Source organism: Phalacrocorax aristotelis, chromosome 13, assembly GCF_949628215.1.
Source record: "Phalacrocorax aristotelis chromosome 13, bGulAri2.1, whole genome shotgun sequence".
Taxonomy (NCBI): domain Eukaryota; kingdom Metazoa; phylum Chordata; class Aves; order Suliformes; family Phalacrocoracidae; genus Phalacrocorax; species Phalacrocorax aristotelis.
In genome coordinates, this window is record NC_134288.1 from 17,275,769 (window position 1) to 17,302,666 (window position 26,898).

Below are 26,898 nucleotides of genomic sequence, written 5' to 3' on the forward strand. Positions count from 1 at the left end.
TTTGTATAGTGAAGGATGTGATGTGGGCATTTTCATTTCCTCTTGTCATGAGGAAATGACTGCTCATATCCACAGAAAAGTAGGACAGAAACCCTAATCAGACAAACATGTAATTATACTATGAGTAGTTCACATTAATAAGTTTGAAGTGCTTATTTGGGTAGGTTGAGTGTGTGTATACACACGTATGAATACACACGCCCTATGTAAGTATATATATCTGTATATATAAAAAAGGGGTTTTATAGATTTCTATATAAAGAAATCTCCCAGACTAGTAGAGCTAACTTCGGCTCTGTGACGGAGGGAGTGCTGAGGTTTGAGGGATCTGGCTTACATTGGACTTACGTGCAGCCCCTCTCAGTCTTGGTTACTCACCTGTAAAGTGAGACGAAATGTGTCATTTACACTCTTCAGATAAACTTCACAAAGATTTGCTTGGGAGGTGACGGCAGAGCATCGTGGTAAAGCTAAGAAACACAAGCATAATTTTTTAAGCGACGAGTCTGTTGTTGGTTTGTTATTGGGAGTTCTGGACAGCAACACATAATATCCCTATAATGATTTAGTGAGAGAAAATAGAATAAGGAAATGCAGATTGTTGGCATTGGTAGTGATAAATATTGCTCTTATTAGAGGCAGATGTGATTTTTTTTCCTGACCTTTTCATCCATTCTGTTTCCACCCCCTCTCATGCTTCTTTTAGGGATTTGTGCTTGCTGTTACCGTCATCCGAGAGGCCACGGAGGAGATCAGATGTTACATGCGCGACAAGGAAGTGAACTCGCAGATCTACAGCAAGCTCACAGCCAGAGGTCGGCTCGGCGGCTCCAGCGCGCCCGCTGCATCCTGCCGCCGCTGCGGCAGCGCCGGGGGTTGCAACTCAATCAAACGCCGCTGACAGTCAGAGAAGCAGAGTTCAAGGAATGGGGAGGGGGGTTACGGGCTTGCAGGCACGTGGCTTCGTGGCCAAGCCGCCGCTCCTGCCGCTGCGGGGGCCTCGGGGGTCCGCGTGGCTTCTCGGGGATGGCTTCTGGCCAGGATGCTGGGCTTTGCCGAGGGTTTCCTAGGGAGATGGACAGCTAACGCGGGGGATGCATGTGTTAATTGCTTCAGATGACTCCAGAGCATCATCTGGGCACTAGAGGCATGGGGAGCAGGCAGGCAGTGCGTTACTCCCACCTTGGGCTGGGAGTTCACGGCAGCCAGCACCAGGCAGGGGTGAACTTCCAAGCAGCTGAGGTGTTATTTTTAAACCCTGCTTGCTGCTAACTCCAGTGCAGGCCAAAACTTCTTTCCCAGTTATTGCCCCTTCTTGGTGGATTGGAGTCACCAAATAAAATGAAACTGGGTCTGAATTGCTCTAGGTTGGGGAGGTGGATGTTTCCAGAAGGGAAATGTGTTTTCCTTCTTGCAAAGCTGTGACGTGGGAGAAGCGTCCCGTCATGTTGCATGGGTGAAGGCAGGGAGAGGCAAATACAGCAAACAGCATTGTAGGAAGAAAACAAGAATAGAGGTACAGTAGATGTGATATGCTGTTTGTTTGTTTGTTTTTAAGTTTGCTTTTCTTCTAGTTTTGGTAACAGTGCATCTGTCTTCCCCCGGTGTGTGCTTTTTGCTTGTTCACCCTGTCAGTAGGAGAGGCAGATATAAGAAGGATTCTTATAAACCACCAATTCATTTTCTTTAATGGAAACAACAACTGCGTGCTTAAAAAAGGGAGGAGGATCATCATAGGCAGATAATTTGAAAAAGTGCTTTACTAGGAGAACTAAGCCTAGGTCTGTGAAACTGTCAGAAGGTGGTTATGCAGAGGTAGATTCCAGCGACGGGGGTGGAGGTGGGCTGCGTTCTAGTGTCTAGGACTGGGGGCCTTTTCAGCACAGGTACCCCAAACCGTACTGAAGTACAAGTACTCTGGACTGAAGGAGCTTGAGTGCATCTTGAGGTGGCTTGCTTGGCATGCTGACACGTTCCATCGCTTACTGAACGTGCAGTGCCGGTTAAGTTTCATAGATTTTTCCAGGCTTTACCAGACAGGGTCTTGCATCACGCAAATCCTTTGTTAAAAGAGACTGTGTGATATGTTATCTCATCTTCTGTGTGCTTCTCTTAGCAGCGACTGAGGTAGTTCCTCAGTATCGGCAGTATCTTCTCATGTATTTTTTTTTATACATCATCTTTAGCCCCTTCCTCCAGCTGTGAGGAGTTCAGAGACCTCATTTGTAAGTGAGGCCAGGCTGCAGCTCAGCTGTGTCTGATCCTTGGCTCTGGCCATTGTTTACAGCTGTGCCGTACCTAACAAAGACATTTACATTCTTGTTTGAAAAATCAGATGCTGCCTCCTAATACCATGGCAATGGTGGTGAGGCCAGGGTTTTGTTTTTAAAAAGTGAAAGAACTGAATTTAAGCAAGTTTGTTTTTTCATTTCCAGTTTCTTTGTTATAAAAGTTTATACCCCTGAATTAAGATGCAGTGAACAAGGTGTAGTAAAAATACGCTGCTTTCAACACTTACGCTTTTAAGAATAAGGATGCTTTTAAAATATAATTGCTTAAGGCTCTATATGTTTCACATGCCGGGAATTATGAGGCAACTCCGAACTAGGGAGTTTGAGTTTCTGAATATTAAATCCCCTTTTAATAACGTGTTCTTACTACAACACTTAAAATGCTTGGCAACCAACAAAAGCCTCATCCAAGAGGGGTGTACTACATCTATTTAAAGATATAAAAGAGTTGCCTTCTGGATTCTATTCAATGATCTATAAGGGGCCTGACCTCTCCTTTAGTTCTTTTCATATTGCTATTACGTTTCCCATGAATGATTTCCCTCCCCCCCCCCGTCCTTTAACTTTTCTAATTTTGTGAAAGAAACCAAGGAGGATTGGCAGCTGGGCACTAGCCAAAAACTTTAAGCCACTTTATTTAACATGAATTTGGGGCAGGAACAGGAACGAGACCAGCAGTATAGTTTAGAGTAGGAAAAACACAGGAAATTATTTATGATTGTCCCACGGTTTGGGGAGAAAAGTCATTTTGTGTCTCTCATGAGTCTCAGTGCTTTTCATGAGACCTGAACATCTACTTTTCCACTGATTAAAGTGCCTCTGCGACTCACCTAGGAGCAGGGAAGAACCTTGTGAGGCCACCATGGCTGCGGGGTAGAACAGTGTTGGCTTTGTTTTATTATATCTGTTAGTACAGTCAGGGAAGGTAGGCAAGCTTTCACGGAAGCCCTTCATCGGGTCAGGAGTACAAGCAGCAAATATCAAATTAAGTTGAGAACAGCTGATCTTAACCACTAATTTTCAGCGTAGCTGACAAAACTCCAGGTAGGACTTCCCTTGGGCTGCTTACAGGCTGTTTCTTTTTGTTGTTGCTGAATAGCACGGTTCATGCTTCAGGATACCAGCACAGCCCTGTACTGAAAAGGGGCAGTGCAAAAGGGTACTGATGCACAAAAGCCCTCCGAAATGTTACTATATAATTTCTTTTTTTTTTAAGACCTTCACAACAGTTTCACCTCTAAAGCCAGTGTTTTGGGGGAGGGGGGTTAGGTGAGGCTCGACACCGAGCACTGCTGTCTTGAAGACTGGCTATGATGGACCTAACGGAGCGCTGTAGCTTTCTCCAAGGTGTGTTTATTTCTCCTGAGTATTTGCACTAAGCTGCAGTTAAGGTGGCCAGAGGATAGTTTTCCCCATCTCCAACCGTAGCCTCCCAGTGCAACCCCACGGATGTAAACACCTACCCAGGTCTCCGGGAGACTGAAGCACATGGTTATGTGCAGTTTTGAATAGGGATAGAAATAAGCATAGACTTAAGCGCTTTCCCGAATCAGGACCCTCTTGTCCTCTTTGTGTGCGGTTTCTCGTGGCCGGGCATGGCTCCTGCCACCGGCCCGGAGCTCTCCAGCTCCCGCACACCACCAGCTGGCTCCCCCAGCCCGGGGGGGTTATTTTGTGTGTGTTTCCAGCTTTGCTCCTGTACGTGTAACTTTTTTTATGCACTTTTCTTGTTAAGCTTTTGAAGATTCACTAAGCTGCTTGCTTTGTAGAGAAAAAGGGACAATCCTCTTTGGATCGTGTTTTATTTTGAATATGGGTGCTGAATTCTAGGGACTAATCTTTTTGGAGGGCAGCGTGAGGCAGAGTAGACAGTAGCGTATTTTCTGGGTTCCTTTATTTTACATAACATCAAAAAAGTCCACCCTGAACCTCTTTTCTCTTTCTAGTGATGTGATCCATTTATGATCCAAAATGGTGAAACCAGCAGACCTCTGGAAAGCATTTTTTTTTTTTAAATAGAAAGCTCTCCATTTAAAGGACAGTTGTTTGGATTGTAATAAAAAATAATCAAATTTCAATCCCCTATTCATAAACCTAAAAGCTGCCTTGTGTTCAGGAGTCGGTGTGCTGACTTTCTGCTTGATAGAAAGCTAGAACTGTGCTTGCAAATTCTTGGTTTGTTTTTCTTCTCTCACAGCCCCCTCCCCGGGTAACGCTGCATAATAGAGAGAAACTCCACAGAAAGAAATGGGAAGAGACCTCCTACTGCGGGGTGCTACTTAAGATACAGATCATTGGCATTTACCAGCCATATAAAAACAATATTTTCCCAAACCCTCTGAGTCCTGCTCCTCAGTTTATACAGCATAAGGCTGCAAAAGCCAGAAGTTTGGTGCAGCACATCCAAACAGCCTTTTTTTCCCCCCAGATGCATTTGACGTGTTTTAATAAACCTCTGGCTTCATCTTTAATGCCAAATTAAATGTTTTGATCTGTACCTTTAGTGAAGCTCTGCAGATCTATTGTGAAATCTTAAGTGCTCACATGGTAGAAAAAGACACCTCTCCTGGCTCATGTATTTAGGACTTTAAATAATCTGCTTTATGGTGCATCCATCACGCTGCAGATTTGGTGATAATTCCAAAGGCCATAGCTGAAGTTGAAACAAGCTGTTTGCATTTTATTGTGCTTACTTTTTTTTTCTTTTAAAAAAAAATATAAATCAGGATGCAGCAGAGTGAAACAAATAGCAATCAAATATTAAGAGTTTATTTTTTTTTTAAACAGATCAAGACTAGTTGCTTTTTAAAATTGTGTTAATCACTGACTTGTATTCCGATCAGCTTCTGAAAATATAAACTGGAAGCACTGTAAATGCTAAATAAAGCTATGTGTATTTAGAGGAAGCACTTCTAGATGCATTTATAAAACCAGTAATTTGTTATTACAAAAATACTTCAATAGCAGAGCAGTATTGGGAAATGAAGCAATTGTGTTATTAGCTGGTTTCTAAACATGCGTGAGAAAACATCTAGTGTTTAGGAGGTAGTTTCCCCACAGAAAGAAAAAGGAATTACAGAATTCCCAAGATCAAAATAAAACTAATTCAAGTAAGTTGCTTTATGGGAGCCCTGAGTCAAAGGAAACATCTGGTCCCGCGCCTTCTTAGCAGGACATATGGTACATACTGCAGGGATGTCATCCACGAGAGGCCAGGAGTATGGCTGGAAAAGCAGAATTAGCCTTGCTACCTAAAAAGGGCATCTCATTTATACAGGAGTTATAAAAATGTGTATTGATGAGAAAGGTCCTCTCTTTCTTTTACCTTAAAACAGCTGAGGTTGGGAGGGTTATTGAACAAGACAAATCTGCTCCAGCTGCTTTGGTTTTCTTGTACTGGAAAAATTTTGGAGCAGATGATATTGTTTTCAGAATAATGATCCAAAAAGCCCTTTATGTGCATAAGGGTAGGAAACCATCGCGTTGTGGCTTTGTCCAGGCCTTAATTTCTCTTTTCCAGCGTGAATTTACATCATTAAGGAAAGCGCTAATAAAATAAGTTTCCGTTCTTGAATGCTGCAGGTAGTGCTTCCCATACTGACAGTTGCCAAATAAATCCTCATCATCTGTAAGAGAAATACATAAAATATGGTTAAACGAATCCACCTCTCCCTTTGGGAGCTTTTTTGCACAGAGGCTTAGGAATCGCTGTGCCTGTGTGGGGAGAGCCCACGGGGGTTTTTGCCTCCTTTGCACGGGAGAATATTCAAAAGCACTTTTTGTTGTTTCATGAATAACCGTATTAAAAGGGGAGGAAGAGATGTTATCTGTCAGACCCTTTTAGTGTCATAGTACCTAACTTTGTATAGCCCATACAGAAGACTGCCAGGGATGCTTTTTTTGGATCCTCTTGGAGTGCAGCTTTTCTTTTCAAGCCTCTGCGTAATGGACTCTTAATCCCCAGTATGCTTCCTGCCCTGGCAGAGATGTCTTTAGCCCAGCATTTGTTTTGTTTACTCCCCCCTCCCCTTTTTTTTTTTTTTTTAAAACTAAAAATCTCACAAGGCAAAACCCAGAATCTGCGAAAGACCTATGAGATATTTGTGAAATGGGCCATGACTGCTTATAATTTGTAGGAATAATTACAGCATGTAAGGAAGTCTGCATTTATTAGCAGCAGTGATGAAGCATGTTGTTAAGCACACAGTGTGTCACCAAAGCAGCAGGCTGCCAGGAGCCCAGAATGGCTTTCATTGTTAATTTGGAGCAGAAACACTGAAGCATATCCTGAGAAGGATGCTAATGAAGGGACTGCCAGTAGTAAAATCCTTGTGACCTTTGTGCTTTGTGCTAATTTCTATTCCCCCTCCCTGCCCCCTTCTCCTTTCCCCCTGAGCTGCTATCTGGCCAGTTAGCCCGTGAATTTCGAGGTACAGTAGGAGTGTTGTCCGTGCTGGGGTGAGCTCCACGTGCCTCCCCCACTTCCACTCAAATCACAGCAGATTAAAGAGGCTTTTGTTGAAATGTAACAGACAGACATATAGAGGCAGGGTCCAAATTAACTGATTATAAATCACTAGTTAGTCTGAGAAGCCAAATCTAGAGCTGGCTAATGATTTGAAATTACTAGCCAATTGTTACATTAATCCCCTGTTTTAAAGCAACTGGGAAATGTTTGACAGCTGCAAAGAAATAAATATTTACGCGTTTTCTGTAGGGCCCGTGCTCTGCAGGGCTTGTTCAGGCTGTGTCTGCTGAGAGGCAAAGGAGAGGTGGCAGAGCCCAGCCAGGCACAAGAGCTGTGGCACAGAACGAAATGGGCCTGGTTTTAGGATAGGCCTGTTTTACATATGGCTCCCAGCTCTTGGCTTGAGAGCTGAGCTCTAAATTTTCAGCCACCTAGGGAAGAGGAGTCGGTGGTTCCCTGGTGTAACTTTTCTGTTCTTGCTCTGTTGTCTGCCTGATGCCAAGAGGACTTTCAAATTCCTGGGTTAAGCAGTATGTAGAAAAAGTGTAGGGATTTTTTTCAGGGTTGTCATGAGAGTGACCAGGGGGTTTCTGCACCCGGGGCTGAGGTCTGGAGCTGTTAGATGAGAGGCTTCCAGCCCTTTTTGCAGACTGAAACCTTCTGCTTTTCCAGGGGGAGCAGTAGGCTTGGTCAGCCTTGCAGGGCAGCATTGCCTAACTCGTGTGATAGAAACGCTACGCGTTTCCTCCAGGGCAGTGAAGTGGAAGGCGGGGGTAAGGAGCATCGCACAGCACCCGCAAGCCCTGTCCCACTGCTGCTCTAATGCACTGATACCTCTCCTTTGCAGGGACTGTGAAGGTGAAGAGCTCTAATATACAAGTAGGCGACCTCATCCTCGTTGAAAAGGTTAGCCTTTATGTGTCTTTTCTTTGTAAAGTGCTTTTTTTGCAAGACCATAGAAAATGAGGTATTTTGAAGTCACGTTTGTTTTTACGGTAGGCTCAGAATATCAAGTGTTGAACACTAGTCTATAATATCTAATTGTTTTTCAGGGTTTCTCCCTCTCCCCCCTGTCCCCTTTTTCACACACCCTCTGTGCAAGCAGCTATGTCCTCTAAAACTATTGGTCTGAGAATATTCAGTCCACAAAAAAGGAAAAAAAAATCGGTAGCCGTACGCTTCAGATACATGCTTGCTTCTAGCATGGGACTTCTTGAAAGGAAGGCAGTATTAGTTTAAAATGTCCTCCTACTTCTAGAGTTACTCACTAGCTCTTTTGTAAACCTGGCTGCTGGTCGGTCCGGTCGGTGGGAGCTGGCACCAGTTATTAGGCTGCGCTTGGAATTCTGCGGGGAAGTGAGTTTAGGATTCAAAGCAAAATGAATGCCAAGCTTCAGTTTGACAAAGTCGTCCTCTTTCTCCTCCGTACCCCCTTTGCTTGTCGCGGCGGGGCTGGGGAAGGCGGCTGTACGCGCGTGCAGGGCTGTACGCACAATAATGGCCTTTCTTCTCCTTACAGAACCAGCGGGTCCCTGCTGACATGATCTTCCTGAGGACGTCGGAGAAGAATGGTAAACATCTGGAACCAATTGTCAAAATAGCCATTAACCTTTCACTGGTTGTTTAGAGAAAATTATCTTTTGGAAATGTGAAAGAAATAGATAATAGTAAAATTTGAGAGAGGTGGAGAATTCAAATGCTTTTATGGACCACCACTTCTCAGGATGTTATGCTCTGGTTTTCTTTGTGCATCAAAGAACGTAGGTGGTTCAGTCTGGGGTAAGTGAATCAGGTCGCACAATGGTTTGCATTATAGATGTAAATCATCTTACGTGCCATTCAGGGTTGTGTTAAGCGTGGGATAAAGAAATGTTTGATCAGAAGCATTAAAAAACAGAGACTAAATGAGAACATTTCAAATTTCTTAAAAATACGGTGCAGAGTCTCACTGTATTCTGGACTAGTGGAAGGAAATGAATGTGTGATGCAAGAATAACATTCTTACATTATTAATAAATGTTACTTGAAATCAGATAGTTTCCAAAGGAAGAAGGGTGTCCTATAGCTCCTGAAATGAGCCATATAACTAGGTGTACCAAAGACAGATCTGGAAGGAGCACTGACCACTGTTGAAAATCCCCAGGGTCTTGCTTCCTTCGCACTGACCAGCTGGATGGTGAGACAGACTGGAAACTGCGGCTGCCTGTTACCTGTACTCAGAGACTGCCAACTGCTTCGGTGAGCTGCCTTATACTAAATATTCCGCTTGGTAAACACGTGTTATCTCTTTTGCCTGGCAAACGTTCAGGTGCTTCGGTTAGTCGGCTGTTTTGAGAAGCAGGGTGATGCAGCGTTGTCGTGCACAGGGCTCGGGGCACGTTACAGGTTAGCTTTGGCAACAGAGAATATGAGGGTAAGCCAGCTCCTCCCGAGCTCCAGCCCAGATTGCAGGTAAGGTGAAGCTAGGTGTCCCTGCCGCATGGCTGTCACCGCAGCCAGAGAGTGACCTTGCAGCAGGAGGTGGCTAATGGTAGGGTGCTCCTATTTTCTTTGTCCTCTCCAGAGGCTGTTGCAGTAACTCACTGCAGAACAGGTCTTGTTGCAGGGTGGGTACCCTTGGTGGTGCTACTTTTCAAACCACTCTATGGTTTCTATGGATCTATATATCCGCTCTGTGATCTGAAATAAGTGTATAACCTCCATCAAGCATGCTGTTTCCCAAAATCTCCAGCTAAAGTAGTTCATGTGGGTTTTTTTTCTTTTTAAAGCAAAACAAAACAAAAATAAACGGGGGAGGGGAAAAAAGGGGTGCAGGAGAGTCTAAGTCCCTGTTTTATTGATGCTCTATCTGTAGAAAGTGCAAGAAGTTTGTTTTATACAAAGGCTTTGAAGCAAGGCGTTCTCTCCATGGAGCAAGTAGTTCATGCATGTGTAGGAGTCAGCTGTGAAAACACTGTGTAGCACTGGCGAGTCTTCTTGTCACCACAGAACTGTTCCTGGCGACACTGGCGTCTTGAACTGAACATTGAGTGAAAGGGTGTTCCTTGGTTGCCTTGGAAGAGTAGTCCAAACCTTCTTTGCTACAAAATAATAAATGTCTTAGGCTGTCGTGATTATTCAGGCTGAAATTTCTTTTATGGAGCACCGACATCTAAGTAACTCCCAGGGGTCTCTCAGGTATCAGTTCAAGAAATACTCTTCGGTGAAGCTGGTACAACAATGGAATTTTCTCTTAAATAGTTGGGCTCCAGTAAGTAATAGAATTTAGTGATGATCTGAACTCAATAAGTAACTCTTGCTCAAAGTAGTTTGGTAGAAATATTTGCATGTTATTAAAACGTCGTTGTCTGTCTGCCAAAACATGTCTGTTTTACAGGACCTACTGCAAATTCGATCCTATGTATATGCAGAGGAACCCAATATTGATATACATAATTTCGTGGGGACCTTCACAAGGGTGAGTCTTGCTGACATACGCTTGAAATCATACAGGTAGTGTTTGCTGTGCAAACCTGCTGAATGCTACCAGGATGCCGGAGTTTCTCAGGAGAAATAGCGACGTTTCTCTTTGCTGTTCCTTGTCTCTTGTCTCTTCTTGCTTTTCTTTTTTTTTTTTTTTCCTTCATAAAAATCCATGAAATAAATCTGAAGCGAAAATGTGGTTATTGAAGTTTTGACTTGGAGACAATGTCATTGGCTGTTTGGGATTAAGGACCTTACTCTGAAGGTATTAGACCTGAACATTCAGACGGGGATTGGCAGTTATGTCTTCATGGTGCCTGTTCAGAAGGAAATCTGGACCGCCGTGGACTCTGTAGGACTAAAATCCTTTAACTGTGGAAAGACGGGGGATCTTAGCTCGATCAGGCAGTAGCAGTCTCAGCTCTGAGTCTTTTGGATTTTTGCCTCCAGTTGCGTGCAGCCAATGTGAACTCGGTTATATCTGGCCCCTATTCCAGAGGGCAGCAGCTCAGAGCCACTGTGAAATATCACCATTAAAAACCATATACCTTCTGACTTGTTGGGAAGATGCATTGCCTACTTGGGCCAAAAGGTTGGGTTTTTCTTCCTCTTGGTGGGATTATGAAAATTTTGAGAGATTCATCTAATACCCTTGGGGAGCTTTCAGAAGAAAAATGGTTTTGTAACAAATAGGAGACAGTTCAGCTTTTTAGAAGTTGTTTGCTGGCATTTTAGTTCAAAATTTAGGCTTTGCCCTTTTATCTTCATGTGGCACGGTTTAATCAGGTTTAATAGTGCTGGCAAGATGCTGGCTTGGGGAGGCAGTTCTGGTGTAACACCTGCACAGACATTAGTTTACTTTCTTATGCAAAGGTACAGTTTTGTGTAGACTTAATCTTTTGCTGCCTAAGAGGACTCGCTCTTTCTTGTAACTGTTCTCTGGTGCGTATCAGACAACTTCCCAGGCATCACTGAGCACTCCGCACAGGTTCTCAGTGAGATCTTACAGTAGCAGGAGAAATGCTATTAATCCACATGAGCCAAGCGAGGGAACGTTTTCCTGTAGTCCCTGGAGAGCTGCTGACAAATCCCTTTCTCATTTACAATTCCCGGGGGCCTTCAGCAGACAGAGGTATTTTAATAGACTTTCCCCCTCGCTCTCTCCCCCAGTCCTTCTGTTCCACTGAAACAAAGTGCTCATGGTTTTAACCCAACCAGAGATTTACGAAAATCCTCCATCCTTTCAAGAAGGCGTCTACCAACTCTCCCAGCATCCCTCTCCGAGCGCCTCTGTGTGACTCTTGTCCGAGTCATCCACTGGTCATTGGCGTTACTGACAAGTCTGTATATTTTTCTTTTTTTTCTGTTGTAGGAGGACAGTGACCCTCCAGTAAATGAAAGTTTAAGCATAGAAAACACCCTATGGGCCAGCACAGTGATTGCATCGGGTAAGTCAGCCACATGCGTAAATTTTTCTTTTTAAGGGAATATGTTAACAATTTTTCAAGGTCTTTTTGTAATGGAGTAATAATCTCTGTCAGTTGGAGAAATTAGCAGTTGGAATGAGGTTTCCCACTTGTCCTAACACCTCTGGGGAGCTGAGCTGACATCTAATTGCCTCTTGGACATTCCTAGATGAGAAAGAATTGGAGTGGCCTTTGGGCACTTCTTTAGCATCTAGGACCAGAATAGCACTTAATTGCTCTCCACATTGACATCCTAATCTGTAACAGAAATGGTGTCAAATAGATTCTGGTAACAGAAGCTAAGATGAAAGATTTCCAGGTAAGTGCTTCCATGGAGTTCGTCTGATATACTTTTAAAAAGGAAAAAAATAAATTCTTTGACAGATTTCGGCTTATATATACGATAAGCTCCCAAGGCCTGAGAGTAATCAATGCCCTCTTGTAGAGGCTTGTCAAAGTAAAAGCCTCGTTCCTCTCCTGTCCAGCGCGCTTGCAAAGCTTGCAGGGGGATAGCTGGAGCGGGGTGGAATTCTGTAGTGCGGTTCTGGAATTAAAGTTGTCGAAAGGAGAGACTCGACAGTGCAGTACCAAGGTGTACGTTGAATTAATAACAGGAGGGAACATGAACTTCAAAAGCTTTTTTTTTTTTTGAAGCAATGAAAAGGTTTTGGTTTGCTCTTTTAAAAGCAAAAACCAGTGAATAGATTTTATTCCTGTATATTCTATTCCTGCTCAGACTCTTCTTTGAAGTGTATTAGTGTTGTCACAGTGCTGTGACCAAGGGATTGTCAAAAGACTAGTTGTCCAAATACAATTTAATCAAGGTCCAAATAAAACTCAATCAAGTACATTATGTTTATAGATTAGTAATTGCCACACAGTAGGTAACTTACCTTCCCCCCCGAGTGTAGACACACGTAGTCAGCCTGGCAGCTTCAAATACCCGTCAGGCTGCTTAATGCATGAGTCTCAGCCCGTCCTGCTTCTGAGCAGAATAGATGGAGAGATGGAAAGCCATTTTCCTTGTGATTCTGTCCTGTATGGCTCCTCTTACCCTTTCCCGGGGGAGGACGCTTTCTCACCCCTTGCGTGGAAGCTTTAATTTGTACCAGCTCTCGAACCGTGGCAGACCCACCCTGCCATGGCTGAGCCGAACGCGGGGGGTGTTGGGGTGAATAGTCCTGCTGGAGTCAGAGGGGCTCGCAGCCGGTGCCCGCTGAGGGTACCAGGTGCCCAAAGGAGGGCGCAGCGCGCTCGGCGCCCCTGCTCGCCACTGCAGTGCTCTTCAGAAGCCCCGGGTGGTCTTGGTGTCCGTATCAAGGCACGCAACGACCTCCTCCCTGCTCAAACGCACCTACCGTTCGAATCCAATCCTCCTTTCCGAATAAGGGATTTGCAGATAGACATCTTTGTGAGTTCAGTTAATAGGAATAACATCCGCAAATATTTTCATCGTGTCGAATGGATTATGCAGTTGAGTCTGTTTTGAATGGCCATAAAACAACTAAAAACACTCTTTTTATACATACCAGTGTGCCTTCAAGCTGTTCTCTAGTCCTGGCAGGTTTTTCCTCTCATTTTGGCTGATACAATGCTCAGTTTTGTTTCTCCTGTGGTAATAATAAATAGCATGTTTGAGGTTATTTCTGTTAAGAAAAAACCGTGGATATTATTTTTCTTCTTCTGCAAGTGAAAGCTGTCAAGTTGTGGCGATGCCACCGTACTGGGGCAGCCTTTGCTTGTAAGACGAAGCAGAGCTGTGTGGCTTTCTCCATCTGCTGCAGCAGGAATGGGTCTGACTCTTGACTGTTTGCGGCTGATTTGGAGTAGCTGTGCCATCTGCTGATTTGAATTGTGATGATCTTACCACCACCTGCCATCTGGCTCCAGTGATTTGTTGTTGTTGTTTGGGTTTCGTTTTTAAAGGAATGTTCCCCAGCATATTTTTAGAAACCACCTCTTTTTAATCAGCCTTATTTAAAAATAATTCACTTGCAGTTTGTTAAATCTTTGATCATTAATGGGAGCAGGGGAATAGTGGAGTATAAAATGGCCGTGTGTTTGCCAAAAAAAGCAGTGCTTTTTTTCAGTGTTGTTTTTCTCCATTTTTACAGACCCTGAAAATATTCTAGTAAAAAATCAGACTTTGGCAATAACAGCTTTTAAACTCTTGACGGTAGATAGCTTTTTCTTTATAGCTTTTTGCAACGTCTTGAAGAGAAATCTGTAGAAACACAGTAATTTATAGTGCTAAACTTTATTTTATTTTATGTTTCTGTGAGAAGAAAAGGGAGAACTTTGTTGCTCTCAGCTCCTCAGCAACTGTGGGGCATAGCATTAAAATACACTGGTAGGCTCCCAGCAGCTCCATCTGTTACAGTGAGGTAGCAGTTGGTATGATTCGCCTTTTGGTGGGAACAGCAATTAGACAAATACTTAAAGTGTAGGTTTTAAAAATAAGGTGATTTTGTCTTTGAAAGCTGCTAGAATTCATTGGTTTTCCTCTGGTTGTGGCAACCTTCACCGATATAGAAGAACCATAGCCCAGAGCACTGATTTGGTTTTGACAGACAATGAAGGACTGCTCTCTGGTGTAAGGCAAACGCACCCACACCTCGGTGGGATTCATAGTGGTGCGAGGAAAACCAAGGAGTCCTTCGACCTTAGCAACTTTTATTTACATCAAAAGGGCCCAGGGAAAGTCAAGAGGGCGAAGCAGGTGACTCCTCTTTCCATGCACATTAGCCGATGCCGTCCGTGATGCTGCATCAAGTGCAGCCATATGGGCAGTGGGGCTGGAGCCTTACTGACTTCTTATAGGATGTCTTCTGTTCAAAGTCTGTGTTTTTATAGGGTTCACGTTTCAGGTATCACTTTTTAAATTTCTGGTTGCTATTGCTTCTGAAATTAGCCTGCTAAAACTCCTTTCTCACTGTCAAGCGTTTTTTTTACAGAGGAAACAAACCGAGGTTGTTTTTCTTGGCTGATGCCTGTTCTGTTTTGTTTAGGCACTGTTGTGGGAGTTGTCCTCTACACTGGAAGGGAACTGCGCAGTGTGATGAATACTTCGAACCCAAGAAGTAAGGTATGGTAAGGAAACAGTCTTATAATAAATAAAAAGGGACAGAAATTTCTCATTTTCTTTAAAAGAAAATCCTTTCAAATCCTATACCTACACACTATACAGACAACCCCATAGCAATAATGGTTCATATCTTCCAGCCTATGATTTAAGATAGCTCCCATAGCAGAACCTATTTCTCTTTTCTTTTCTTTTTTCATTTGATCCTGTTATACATGTGTCTTCTCACTTTTAAGATCAGTAAAACCATTGTTTCATGTGGTTCCAATGAGATAGTCCCAGTTAGAACAGGAATGCTTATTTTGCTGCATTCTTCTATTATAGCAGAGCTAAGGCAAGGTGCAGGGATGTTTATGTAGTCTGCAGCTTTTGGCAGCATGAGTCCTCTCACACCTCTTCATGCCTTGCTTAGCTTCCAAAGGGTGGCAGTCTTATTTAGTAAGCTGGCAACGATGTTGCTTATAAATTTAAATGTGTTTGTAGTGTTTTAAAAGAGGAGGAGTTGACTAGTGGAGAATGGCTCTTTGGATCTGGCAGTTCGTTCCCCTTGTGAATGTTACATTGAGCTGACGGCTTCTCTTGTGTGTTTTAAACGCCTTTGTTTTATTTCTTTAGATTGGTCTTTTTGATTTGGAAGTGAACTGTCTTACCAAGATCCTGTTTGGGGCTCTTGTGGTGGTCTCGCTTGTCATGGTGGCCCTTCAGCACTTTGCTGGCCGCTGGTATCTTCAGATCATAAGATTTCTCCTTCTCTTCTCAAACATCATTCCCATTAGGTAAGGCGGTGGCTAATTCTTCCCAGTAAAATACTGTTTCCTTTGCATCCTCCTCCATGCTTCCAGGATGAACAAACATGTGAACTCTTATCTATTCCTCATTTGACAAGTAAGCAAATCTAGACATAGAAATCAAATTCCTGGTCAAACATAAGAACGGCTTTGTCATTTCTGCTGAATTTGTTTAGCGTATTCACCCGTTGACTCTAACTCAGGCTGTGGATTAGTCATTTAAAGCCCCTTCTCTCAGTGTTCAGGCTGCCTGGTTACTTTGACAAGAACAGAGCAAAAAATGGAAAAGAAGAGATATTTATACCGCATGTAGTGTAATAGGACCCAATTGCCTTTTAGAGGGGACTGAAAATTTAATATTTAATTGCACTGTATTAATAAGTGGATTGTTACTTTTGGTGTAGGCCTGGGATTCATTTCAGTTCCATTTTTAACCTGCTGTCTGTGTATCAACCATGCTGTCCTTACTTGTCTGTGTCCATCTTCCCCTCAAATTATGTCTGCCCTTCTCAGCACAGTTTTATCGTCTGTCTTTGAATTACAGTCCCACTGCAGCAATGCGCAGCCCTTCTCCCCATTTGCCACCCAACCCCTGCCTTTGAATATCCTCCCAAAACACTCCTTTGGCAGCTCAAACTCAGTGTGGAAGACGTGTCCTTTCATTGCACGGCAGCAGTTCGCGATGGTTTCTTTCCAGAGTTTAACTGGACATACATTTTCTGTTTCTTTTCCCCCTTCCTCCTGCATAGTTTACGTGTGAATCTGGACATGGGGAAAATTGTCTACAGCTGGGTGATCCGCAGAGATTCCAAAATCCCTGGGACTGTGGTTCGGTCCAGCACTATTCCTGAGCAGCTGGGGAGGATATCCTATTTGCTTACAGACAAAACAGGTATCTATGTAGAAAATACTGTTTTGAGTCGTAGTATGTTATTTGGATTTTGTTGCGGTTTTGGCCAGCTAGAGAGTATAGTGTAAGATTTCTTTGGACTAGAAGAAATTTGCATATCGTGTCACTTTGACAATATGATTTAATCAGTTTTTTTAAAATTTGCTTTTTTTTCTTCTAAACGCACTAAGATAGGACACGAATATTATGTTACTTCAGAGGACGCTTAGTGTGATACTAACCAAAACCCGAGGGCAAAAATAAAATTAAAAGCAACTTTTCAGAATTAGTTTCCAAAGCCAGATGAAGATGGCCTACATGTGTAGGCAGAAACATACCATCAGTCTGTCTGCTGCTGTCCTTGTGGTCTTAAAGTTGAGCTTGGATTCAGAAGACCTAAGCTGTAATGAAAAGCTTGGTCTGACATAAAACCCTGGTCCCACTGAGGTTGTTTCCAGAAGTTTTCTTTGGCTCCATCAGGACCAGAATTACACCTGCAGCTCTTGCTGGCGTTGACTTTGGGGTAAATCTCATTCTTATTTACTGGCACAGCGATGCGCACCGCTGGAGAATCAGCCCTCAGGCTTGTTAATATTGTCTTTTCAGCTGGCCTCAGCCTGCGCTGGGAGCCTGGTGCAGTGACTGGTTCAGCTTCTAGCTCTTGAATTTGGGGTACAGCGAGGACGAGAACGTGTGCTGGGCAGCAGGCGTGTGGGTCCTGCTCCACGTCTGGTGCTGCTTCTGTTACAGGAACTCTTACGCAGAATGAGATGGTCTTCAAGCGACTTCACCTGGGAACGGTGGCTTACGGCCTGGACTCTATGGATGAAGTGCAGAGCCACATATTCAGTATATATACACAGGTAGAATTAAATTGCATGACTTAACTCTTTGTTCACAAGACAAAGTCTGTTTTGTTCCGGGACGCTGGGCTTCTGGTGAATTAAAATGCCAGGGATCTGCCTCTTAACTATTATTTTTTGGAAAAGTCTGAAGGTCACTGGACGCTTCATGCATAAATATTACCATGATTGCTTGTTGCGTTCGTAGATTGTTTCACATCCACCAGTCCGTTACTGCCACAGCACATGCACAGGTCTGTACGTGCATGTCAGTGTACGCGCCTGTGTCTTGCTACTAAGGTCTGATTGTAAAATAGCACACTTGTACTGAGATATTCACCCCTTACAGCAACCACAGCATTTACTTCATTGAAAAATTGGCAAAAATTGGCTCTGGGTAATATTTAGTGGATTAAGTGGCTGCTTGAAACGCTGTGTACCGGTGCAATAATAAAGGAAGAGGAACCGTAGGTACTTAGTAAAGGAGTAACAGAGAACAGCGTACCAACATCGCTGCTTTAGGCTTGATGGTTAAAAAGAAAATGGTAAAAGTGGGATTCTTTCACTAATGTACCGATGATCTTACATGGTGCATAACTGACATCTGCTTTGAGAAATACCTACAGCTAAAGAAGGCGGCAAAGTCAACACGTAAAGTATAGAACAGGAAAATCCTGTTTTGGGAAGTCTCTCCCTTGCGTTCCTCTTTCAGTATCACTGGCTGAGCCAGCATCTAAAAAGCCTTCATCTCTACTCCTAGACTTTTATTTTGGTTTTGTGCCATAGCCAGGTAATGCCATGTGACTTGTCTGGGTCAGCAAACCATATTCCTTAGCAAGTTACAGCAGACAAGATGCTTATCAATTGAAACTTCATATGGATACATGGACTTCCTTCTTAAAACAAGGGGTGAGGTTTTACTTAGAATATTACCACCTTTAAAAAGAAATAATTGGCTGTCGGTGGCTGATGTTCCAGCCACTGGTACTTACAAAAGATTTAAGAATTGTCACCATGTATGTAATTATGGAAGCATTTTTTTCATTTTCTGTTAATATCCGTTCTTTCAACTGCAGCTAGAAGCAATTTTTTTGTGACTTACTGACAATTAGATTTTCTCTTTTGTAAGATGTGATTCCACAGGCACAATCTGCAGATGTTAGTGGTGAGTTACTACTCCCATGTCTTACGTCAAGCATTTTCATTTTGCAATAGTTGGGGAATTGCTTCATTCCTACGGAAATGGCAGAAGTCGTTTCCGAGGTGCCCGTGCTTTTCCTTGGACGTCCACACCCAATGCAGGGAACTGGGTTTTTCATGTCACATTGTTTTTGCTTTGCTTGAGAGGTTTTTAGACTGAAGTGCACTTTCTGTACCCCGCACAAAGTGAAACATGAAGCCAGCATTCTTGCCTGGAAAAAAGCATTATGTACTTACTGTAAATAGGATTTTTATTTTTGGGTTCTGTTCATGGTGGTAAAGAGGCACAGCAGGTTGCCTTGACCTCGGTGATCTGTTTGTGGCATAGCTTTTCCCTAGGCAGACTGTCAGGCTACAACGGACTTTTAACTAAGCATATGATAGTTGATAAATACCCGGTATTTTGAGTAATTATCTTTTTCACTGGCATGTGTCTTGGGTAACTTGTAACTCCTGGCTACCTCTCTCTTACCCTCTGCTTTCACAGCCTTCGTGGTATCTGGCTCTTCTCTTGGTGTTGAGACCCTTAAATGACTGAACTGTACTTTAGAAAAACAAAAACAAAAAAACCCCAACAAAAAAAAACCCCAACAACATCAAAACAAAACCAACCAAAATCCCCCAGACTTCAGCTCTGTTTGCCCTCATTTTGTATTCAGTCTCCAGAGAAAACTTGACTACTGGTTAATTATTTGCCAAAGTATTCAATATTTGTCAAGAGCCTTTGGGTGACTGTGACTAGTTCAGTGTTTGACTAGCGCTGTATGTCAATCTAAATGCACTTCAGCTGAGGGTTTGCTGCTGTTTGGTTTGGTTAAAGCCTGTTGCAACAGTGCTGATGAGCAGCAGTATTAAATTGGAAGATCTTATGAAGATCTATAATCACTAGTGTGTGGCAAATAGCATGTGGAATTACACTGGTAAAGGACATGTCTTGTAAAATGTTTGTCGTTACCAAGTGAGATTCCTTATAATGAGAAGCATTTGCTGGCAATGATTCATTTTGAACTGTAGTTCTTATTCTTTGCTCTTATTTTTACCACGTTGTGCCCTTTGACCTGGAAGTGAAACTTTTGTCCTCTTGACACTAAAGGTTAACAGAGCAGGAAACTAGATCACTGTGTGTCCCTTCTTCAACCAGGATAATTTAGTAATTGTGCAATTATCTGAAGACTCCTATTCTGATACTAAAAATAGTATTAAAAATTAAATGAATGTAATTAAGATTTTCTAGGTCCATACGAGTCATCTGTTTTCTGTTTTCAGCATTTATATTCTCTTGCACATGAAACCCAATTGACTTTAAATTTTCAGAGCCACTGGTCTTTTGTGGAGCAAAAAATGGTTTTGCTGAGTCTTCTGACTTTGGTCTTTCACCAATTGGTGTTTGGGGGTCTCTTCTCTCAGGGGACTGTTCCAAAACCTTAGGTAAATCTTTCGGGGCACTTCGCTCCACCAGTGACAGTGACAAAGAAGTTGCATGACGTTGGGGTGTCTTCCCAGTGACGGTCTGAGTTAAGGCGTACAAAGAGTGCGAATCATTCCTGGGGACATAGAGTCTGCACAGCTGCTGCATATATGGTCTTCACTGAAGTAAAAATGTAATTAAAATACTTTTTTCCTGCAGTAAAACTTTATTCTGCTTTCCTTTGTTATAAAAGCAACCTCAGGACCCACCTGCTGTGAAGGGCCTTACCTTAGCCACCAAGGTGCGTAAAACCATGAGCAGCCGAGTGCACGAGGCGGTGAAGGCAATCGCGCTGTGCCACAACGTGACACCCGTGTACGAGTCCAACGGCGTGACGGACCAGGCTGAGGCCGAGAGACACTATGAGGACTCCTGCAGGGTGTACCAGGCCTCCAGTCCTGATGAGGTCAGTATCCATTTGGGTGTATAAAAATATAAATACGTCCTTGCTTGTTGCTGGAAAGACAGATTATATGGTGAAAGTACTCCGGTCTAGTGAAGGGGATAATATTTTAATGCATTTATTGCACTGATAACCCATGAATAGACCATAAGTGCCCTTAGCTGATATGCTTCAGCCAAATCTGCCTCTCTGCCTGAAGCTACAGAGCTACAGGACGACTAGTGTCTGGCTGTTGTATCAGCCTCTGCATTGCTAAGTTTTGCTCGTGTTTCTGCACCTTTTGTCCAGGGTATATTTTGCAGTTCAACGCCATGAGTCCCTTGGACCACGTTTGGTAAATCATAGGCAATCTTGTCTTGTCTAGGGGGGGAACAACTTGTGGGAGGGTGTTGGAGCACCCTCACAGGTCAGCTTGTTCCTGATCTGCAAGATGTTCGAACTTCCAGACCAAGTGAAAAGTTGGTAAATCACGCTGGGTAGCACTGCTAACCCAGGACACAACCCTTCCCGTGCAGCTGGGACAGACCTGGAGCCCCAATTAATTCTGCAGAGTAACTGGAGCGCCCAACAGTGTGTTTCTGAGCAAAGCTGTGCCCTGCCAGTTCTCGGCCAGCACCCGGTCCAGCCACGGCTCTGCAGGGTGGTACAGCAGAGAGGAACTTGGCAGCTCTCTGGAGACTTGCTGAAGACTTTTACTGAATCTTGAGAGATCAGGTTCAATACAGGACTTAAGGATTAAAGTGCTCTTTGCCACCCTCTGCAAAATCTGGAAAATCTAATTAGAGTGTTGTTTCCTTCTGTGACGAAGACAGGAGGAATAAAATATGGTTTCATGTGTTGGTTATGCTTCTTGGTTACATCTTCTTTAGTGCAACCGAGGTAAACCAACTTGTTTTCTATCAGTTTGTCCAATTACACTTGCTCTATGCCATTGAAGGAGACTGAAGTTTGAAACTTCCCCTAAGAATCCTGCTGATGGTATGAGATCGTATCGCCCATTTGACTACATTCGAAGGGTTCTTCCATTTATTGCCCCAAACAAAACAGATTTGCCCCTGATAGTAACCTTTTCACCTTTGACATGAAAAGAGAAGCTGGCTTCCCTCATTGTTAGAGGTGAAAAATTGTTTGCATAGAAATACATTTATTGGTTAGCCCGGCTATGAGAGGATTTTGAAATGGTCGCACATACTAATGAAACACGCGCGCACACGCAGTTCCTTTCCACATTTCATGTACATTCAAAATATTCCCTACAGTCTTTTTCTTCCCGAGTAGGCAATGCATTCATTTCAAGTAACGTGTTCTTGTCTGTATAATACAGAAGCTGCACCTTGGCTTCCCCCCCCGCCCCCCATGGACGTGCCCCCAGCGACAACAAGCCCTTACTGCTCCCTGGCTTTGGGACGGGGGGCGGGGGGGTGTACGTGTGTCCTCTCCCACCACACACTCTAGGTCAGTGTTTAATTACCTGCTTTTCTCCTCTAATGTGTTGCTCTCCCATGTAAAGACAGCTTACAGAAATCAACTGCCTATGGATTGAAAGAAGTTCTGAATGATTTCCAGATGGTAATTTTTGTGATCTGCGCTTAAGTTTTTTTTTTTTCCTAAAGCATCTACCGGCTATTTTTGCACAGATCCTCTGTTTATTTACATATACACTGTGGTATATAGTGAATCAGTGATTTTTCTTTTCCTTTTTCGCTTTATACAGTTCTGTCTTTAAAATATTTATGCAGCAATTTGTCTCAAATACCCAAGGGATTATTGTTTGTTTGTTTTACTATAGCGTGATAACTAATCCTTCCAAGATTATTGTTTAAATTCTTTTTTCCTTTCTCGTGGTGTCTTAAGGAGAGAATTACAGCGGGTTTAGAAATCAGATATGCTTTGCTGCACCGAGGAAATCTTGTCTGTAGGTCTTAGATATACAAATATTGTTTAGCCATGCTCTGTGTATGTCATACTAGATGGTACAAAACGCAGGATCAGCACAAGTCGAGTCCCTGGGAAGAGAGCGATGCTGTTAAATAACATTCCCTGTAGGGGAATGGCTTTGGACTCCTGGTAAAGCCAGCCTTTGAAATCCTATATCGATAAAATATTGCCATGGCAGGGAAGGTCAGTTTATGAAATGAGTACAAAAACTTGTATTCTTTTTACTTTAGCAGCAAGAGTAATTTCTACCAGTTGGCATAGGATTCATTTCCTGTAACAGAAAGCAGGATTTCCTAAATTTGTTTCCTGTGCACGCTGCCATTTAGAAGTCTTGAAGTATCTTTATTCAGATATCAGTTACAGCCTTGGGGCTCCGCAAGCATGTCAGTTGTAGCCATACAGTAACTAACAGGGGAAATGAAATAGATATAATCTGATCAGAGATAAGAGTGCCTGGGATTCCTGGGCAAACAGTCTTTAACCCTGACAACCCGCCGCAGCTGCCAGGACATGAAAGGGTGCACCGATCAATTGGTTTCTGCCTGTTGTCTGCCTGCCTAGGCAACCCTAAATGGGACGTTTGTAGAGCAGCTCATGGCATAGAAGGATCAATTTGTCTCTTTCGAATGAAATTTATTAGTCGATATCCACTTCAGTGGCGGCTTGGGTAATTTAATTGTCGGAAAGAGCAGAGTTTGGGGGATAGTGTGCCGAGCTGCTGTAGCTGCTCTGCTTTGTAGTGCTCGGGTCTGTATCTGACTTGGCCCTGACAGAGCTGCAAAATCCTGGGGTGCCGTCAGGGACTTTGTTGATCTCCCCTCCTGAGTGAGCACAGGCTCTCCTGGAGGTGTTTGGGGGATTTCATGCCTGCCTTTAAATCTCCTCGGTTTAAGCCGTAAACATATTTTGCATCTTGAACGTTTCTCATCTTCTCGCTGGGACTGAGAGCACCTCTAGTTATCTGTTTGCATGGCGCAGAGGAAGACTCTTCCATCTCCCACCAAGCTGGGAATGTGCTGCCCGTCCCGGGGTGCCCAGACCCTCCCAGAAGAGCCATCGGCGCTTTTGCTGCCGCCAGTGTTGGCCGCTGGCGCCGCGGCACTTCCCGGAGGCCGGGCCCATGGTGTTGCCTGTTGAATGGGGGATGGTAATTTCAAGGCTTTTAGTACATCTGATAGGAACACCTCAAAATTATATCACTTTCTTTCTCAGTAATTATTCATTAAGTAGTGTAGAGGCTGGGAAGTGGCACGTTCAAATGGGTCAGCCCCACTTCCCCTCCCGTGCTGATCGCGGTTCACCTGGGGGGCTGTTAAGGGCTGGCAGGACCCATGCCTGCTTGGGAGCGGCACGGAAAAGGGGGATGGCTTTCATTATTCTTCCCCTTCCGTTGACGAATCTTCTTGTGGTCTCGGGGCCACCTGAAATGATCGGCGTTGCACGACGCGGCGCAGTTAGTTTGGAGCGCGTCATGTGCACGACGTGCCGCTCATCCATCTGTTCCTCTGCGCGAGGCTTTTCTTTCGGGAGGTTTAAATGTTTCCTGACATGGGATTTAAATGAGGCGCTGGCAGGGAAGGAGGGAGGAGGTGTCTGTGACAGAAAGTAGCAAAGGAGATGCTTTAACAGGCTGAGCTGGGAGCAGAGATTTCTATCTCCAGGCGTTTGCAGCTTACTAACGTGGGCAAATTAACAGCCAGTGCTGCGCACCCTGAACATCACATAACGTCGTGCTGTGAAAAATTCTCAATAATTATATATTAACCAGAGTATTAGAAAGCCCAGCTCCATCTCTCCTCTGGGAGACTGTTAGAAACATTATCTAACCGCACACTTTAATGCATAAGGATGGCTTGAAGAAACTTTTAAAAAAGATAAGCTTGAAAGAGCCTTTGATTTGTTGTAATCTTTGTGAATAAGGCTGCAAAAACTTGCTAATATTAAAACAAATATTGATTCAAATTGGTTTAAGGTCTTGCAAGGCAAAGCCAACTCAACTACATTTTTTTTTTAATCTGGTGATTTAAGACTACTGTATGAAAGGAAATGTTTATTTTAGGTTGTCTTTTAAGCCTAATTATGGATAAAAAGAGGCTGAGTTCACAAAAGACTCTCCAATTAGACCCAATTTTATCAATTAATCTAGGAAAATCTTGACTCAATGCAAGTATTTTTAGGTTCCATTTTTATCTGTATCTCATATGTGATTTCCCAAAATAAATTCCATTTTTGTCTAAGGTATTTGTGGTCACTTAAGGCAGTAAAGGCAGAACCTGAAAGGCACAAGGGATAATTAACCTTCAAGTCAGCAGCAGCCATGTGCCCAGCACTCTCATGCCTTTGAAAATGTCACTGCAAAATACTTCCAGTATTCCGTGTCTGCTTGGAGAAAGTAACCCTTGATCCTTTCTGGAGGCCAGTGATATATGGGCTCACGTCAGCTGCTGCTCCCATCCGTTACGGCCAAGACAGCTTCTAGAGTTAAACCCCCATATCTCAGCAGTCTCAGTCTTAGATGGATGTGTCAGCGGAGGTGGGATTCTGGGGGGATCGTCAGGGAAGCACGATAAAAGGCTTTGGTCTTCTGTCATGACTCTGGTTGTAATCTAGTGAAAGCTTGTAAAGAATTAAGTGTTGTAGGTCCGTAAAAATTAGGAGCTGCAATCAGAATGATACCCGCACAAGTTCTGTTAAATGAGTTCCGGTGTGTGCCTTGAAAAATCCAGGGTTTGTTTTGGGTTTTTTGTTTTGTTCTTTTAATATCTGGGGAGAAGTTCTCTGCTAAGGAGTGTCTGTGAGGCAGCGTTCAGCCGCCTTGCCGATCAGCACAGAGGCTGAAAGTCGTTGCTGAATTGTTGCTACCAAACAGACGGACCGTAACACAGAGCTCATTTTGTTGGTTTGCTATTTTAATATGAATTTTTAATGAGCTCTGCATTAGTGTTTCTGGCTTTGATACTGTAAATCCAGGGTGAATACATCGCTTTGAATTCTTAATTTCATAAAGAGCAAGCTGGGAATTAGCACTTTCAAAAAGTGTTTGTGAAGAGATTTACCTGATGTGCCCAACCAAAGCAGAGGTTTGGGCACCCCGGCCTGGGGGGAGGGTACCTGTGCCTGCCCTTGCATGGAGGGTCGTCCCTCAGGATGTGGCGGTCCAAGGCTGGAGGTGACGTCTCCTGGCAGCTGGCTCCCAGCAGCTGGGCCGCCCAAACCCAAAAACACGGTGAGTGAGCCCCGAGCTTCAGCAAGAGCCCGCTAGGACAGGCATGTAGGAGCACCTGCGTACAGGAGCAGGTCCCCTCGATAGCACCGCTGATGAGTGATGAACTCCTTTGCGGCCCCCACCCGCTGTCCCCCCAGGGAGGTGTGGTGTGGGCTGGCCGCCATCACCGTGGCTTTCTCCTCTCAGGTGGCCCTGGTTCAATGGACGGAGAGCGTGGGTTTGACGCTGGTGGGCAGGGACCAGTCCTCCGTGCAGCTGAGGACACCGGGTGGCCACATCCTGAACTTCACCATCCTCCAGATCTTCCCCTTCACGTACGAGAGCAAGCGCATGGGGATAATTGTTCGGGTAAGTGGTTTTGAGGAAGATCTCACGGCTTTGTGAATCTCCTGCCAACACGATGTGAAATGTAGAAAACATTTGCTCTCAGCTGTGCTGTTCTTCCTGGCTGAGTCTTGTAGTTTCTCTGACCTCAGGCTCTAAGCTGGTTCTCTGTTTTGAGCTAAGAGCATCTCATTGCTGGGTTTGTTTAGTGATACATCCTTTTCTGTGGCCTCATTTGGTGGCAAGTGCTGTAGTGCTCCAAGACATCTTTAGTTCATTGATATTTGGTCCTTTGTTCAAAATAATAACAAGCCTAAGCTTCCAGCTTCCTCCAGCTGCTCCTTCACGCTCACATTTTTAATTTGTCGTGTACTCTGGGCTGGGTTTCAGCCGAGCAGCAACTCTGCCTGCACTCGTGGGCTCCTGTGGGGCACTGTCAGGCTGGGGAAGGGTGTCCGGCCAGTCCGGCAGCCAGCGCTGCCACCACCATGAAACTGTGCCTTTGGCCGCGCAACAGAGCCTCCAGGAGGGTGCCAGGAAGGACCAGGGAGCTCGGGCAGTTCCCTCCGACTGTGAAACCGGGGCCCCTGGGTATGCTGGAAAACGCTGGGAGAGGATTTCTGCTACAAGTACGAGGTAGAAGGAGACATAGGAGGGACTGGTGGGACAAAAGAGCTAAAATCTGAATGTTTTGGCTGTCTGCGTGCCCAGCCGAGGCCCAACAGCTACGATAACCAGCAGAGATGCCATGTTATCGCTCAGGTAAGGCTGCTGTTTCAGGAAAGCTTGAAGCCAGCACTGCCAGCAAAAGAAATAGTCACAATTACCCTGTCTCCTGGGACCAGAATCCCATGTCCCCTCCCTCAGTGGCCGACAGAGTGAGGAGGAAGAGGAGCCCGGCAGCGGCAGGACTGCTCTCTCCAGGGGAGCGGGGCACCAGCAGCGTCTCAGGGAAGCCTGAGCTGATTTTTGAAGCCTCCTCTGTGTCTCTGAGGTTGTCTTTTCATCTGTCCAAAAGCTCCTGCCCTCCCTGTCATGTCCATGCCGCGGT

General features: G+C 44.2%; 1 protein-coding gene across 3 annotated transcripts in view; it reads left to right on the top strand.

The window, feature by feature from the left end:
• The window catches only part of ATP9A (ATPase phospholipid transporting 9A (putative)), a 63,314-nt gene that overhangs the window by 15,123 nt on the left and 21,293 nt on the right, over nt 1–26,898 (top strand). For 2 of the 3 annotated variants that reach the window (XR_012663044.1, XM_075108984.1), the window contains exons 4-15: nt 707–815; nt 7,607–7,665; nt 8,279–8,330; nt 8,903–8,997; nt 10,136–10,216; nt 11,594–11,669; nt 14,696–14,772; nt 15,385–15,545; nt 16,307–16,449; nt 17,197–17,309; nt 20,150–20,362; nt 25,710–25,871. Coding sequence is in view for 2 of the 3 variants with exons in the window: in XM_075108984.1 (XP_074965085.1) it covers nt 707–815; nt 7,607–7,665; nt 8,279–8,330; nt 8,903–8,997; nt 10,136–10,216; nt 11,594–11,669; nt 14,696–14,772; nt 15,385–15,545; nt 16,307–16,449; nt 17,197–17,309; nt 20,150–20,362; nt 25,710–25,871 (1,341 nt within the window). In the remaining variant the exon portion in view is untranslated. The remainder of the gene's footprint in view (nt 1–706; nt 816–7,606; nt 7,666–8,278; nt 8,331–8,902; nt 8,998–10,135; nt 10,217–11,593; nt 11,670–14,695; nt 14,773–15,384; nt 15,546–16,306; nt 16,450–17,196; nt 17,310–20,149; nt 20,363–25,709; nt 25,872–26,898) is intronic. The other variant, XM_075108985.1, reaches the window with a different exon arrangement.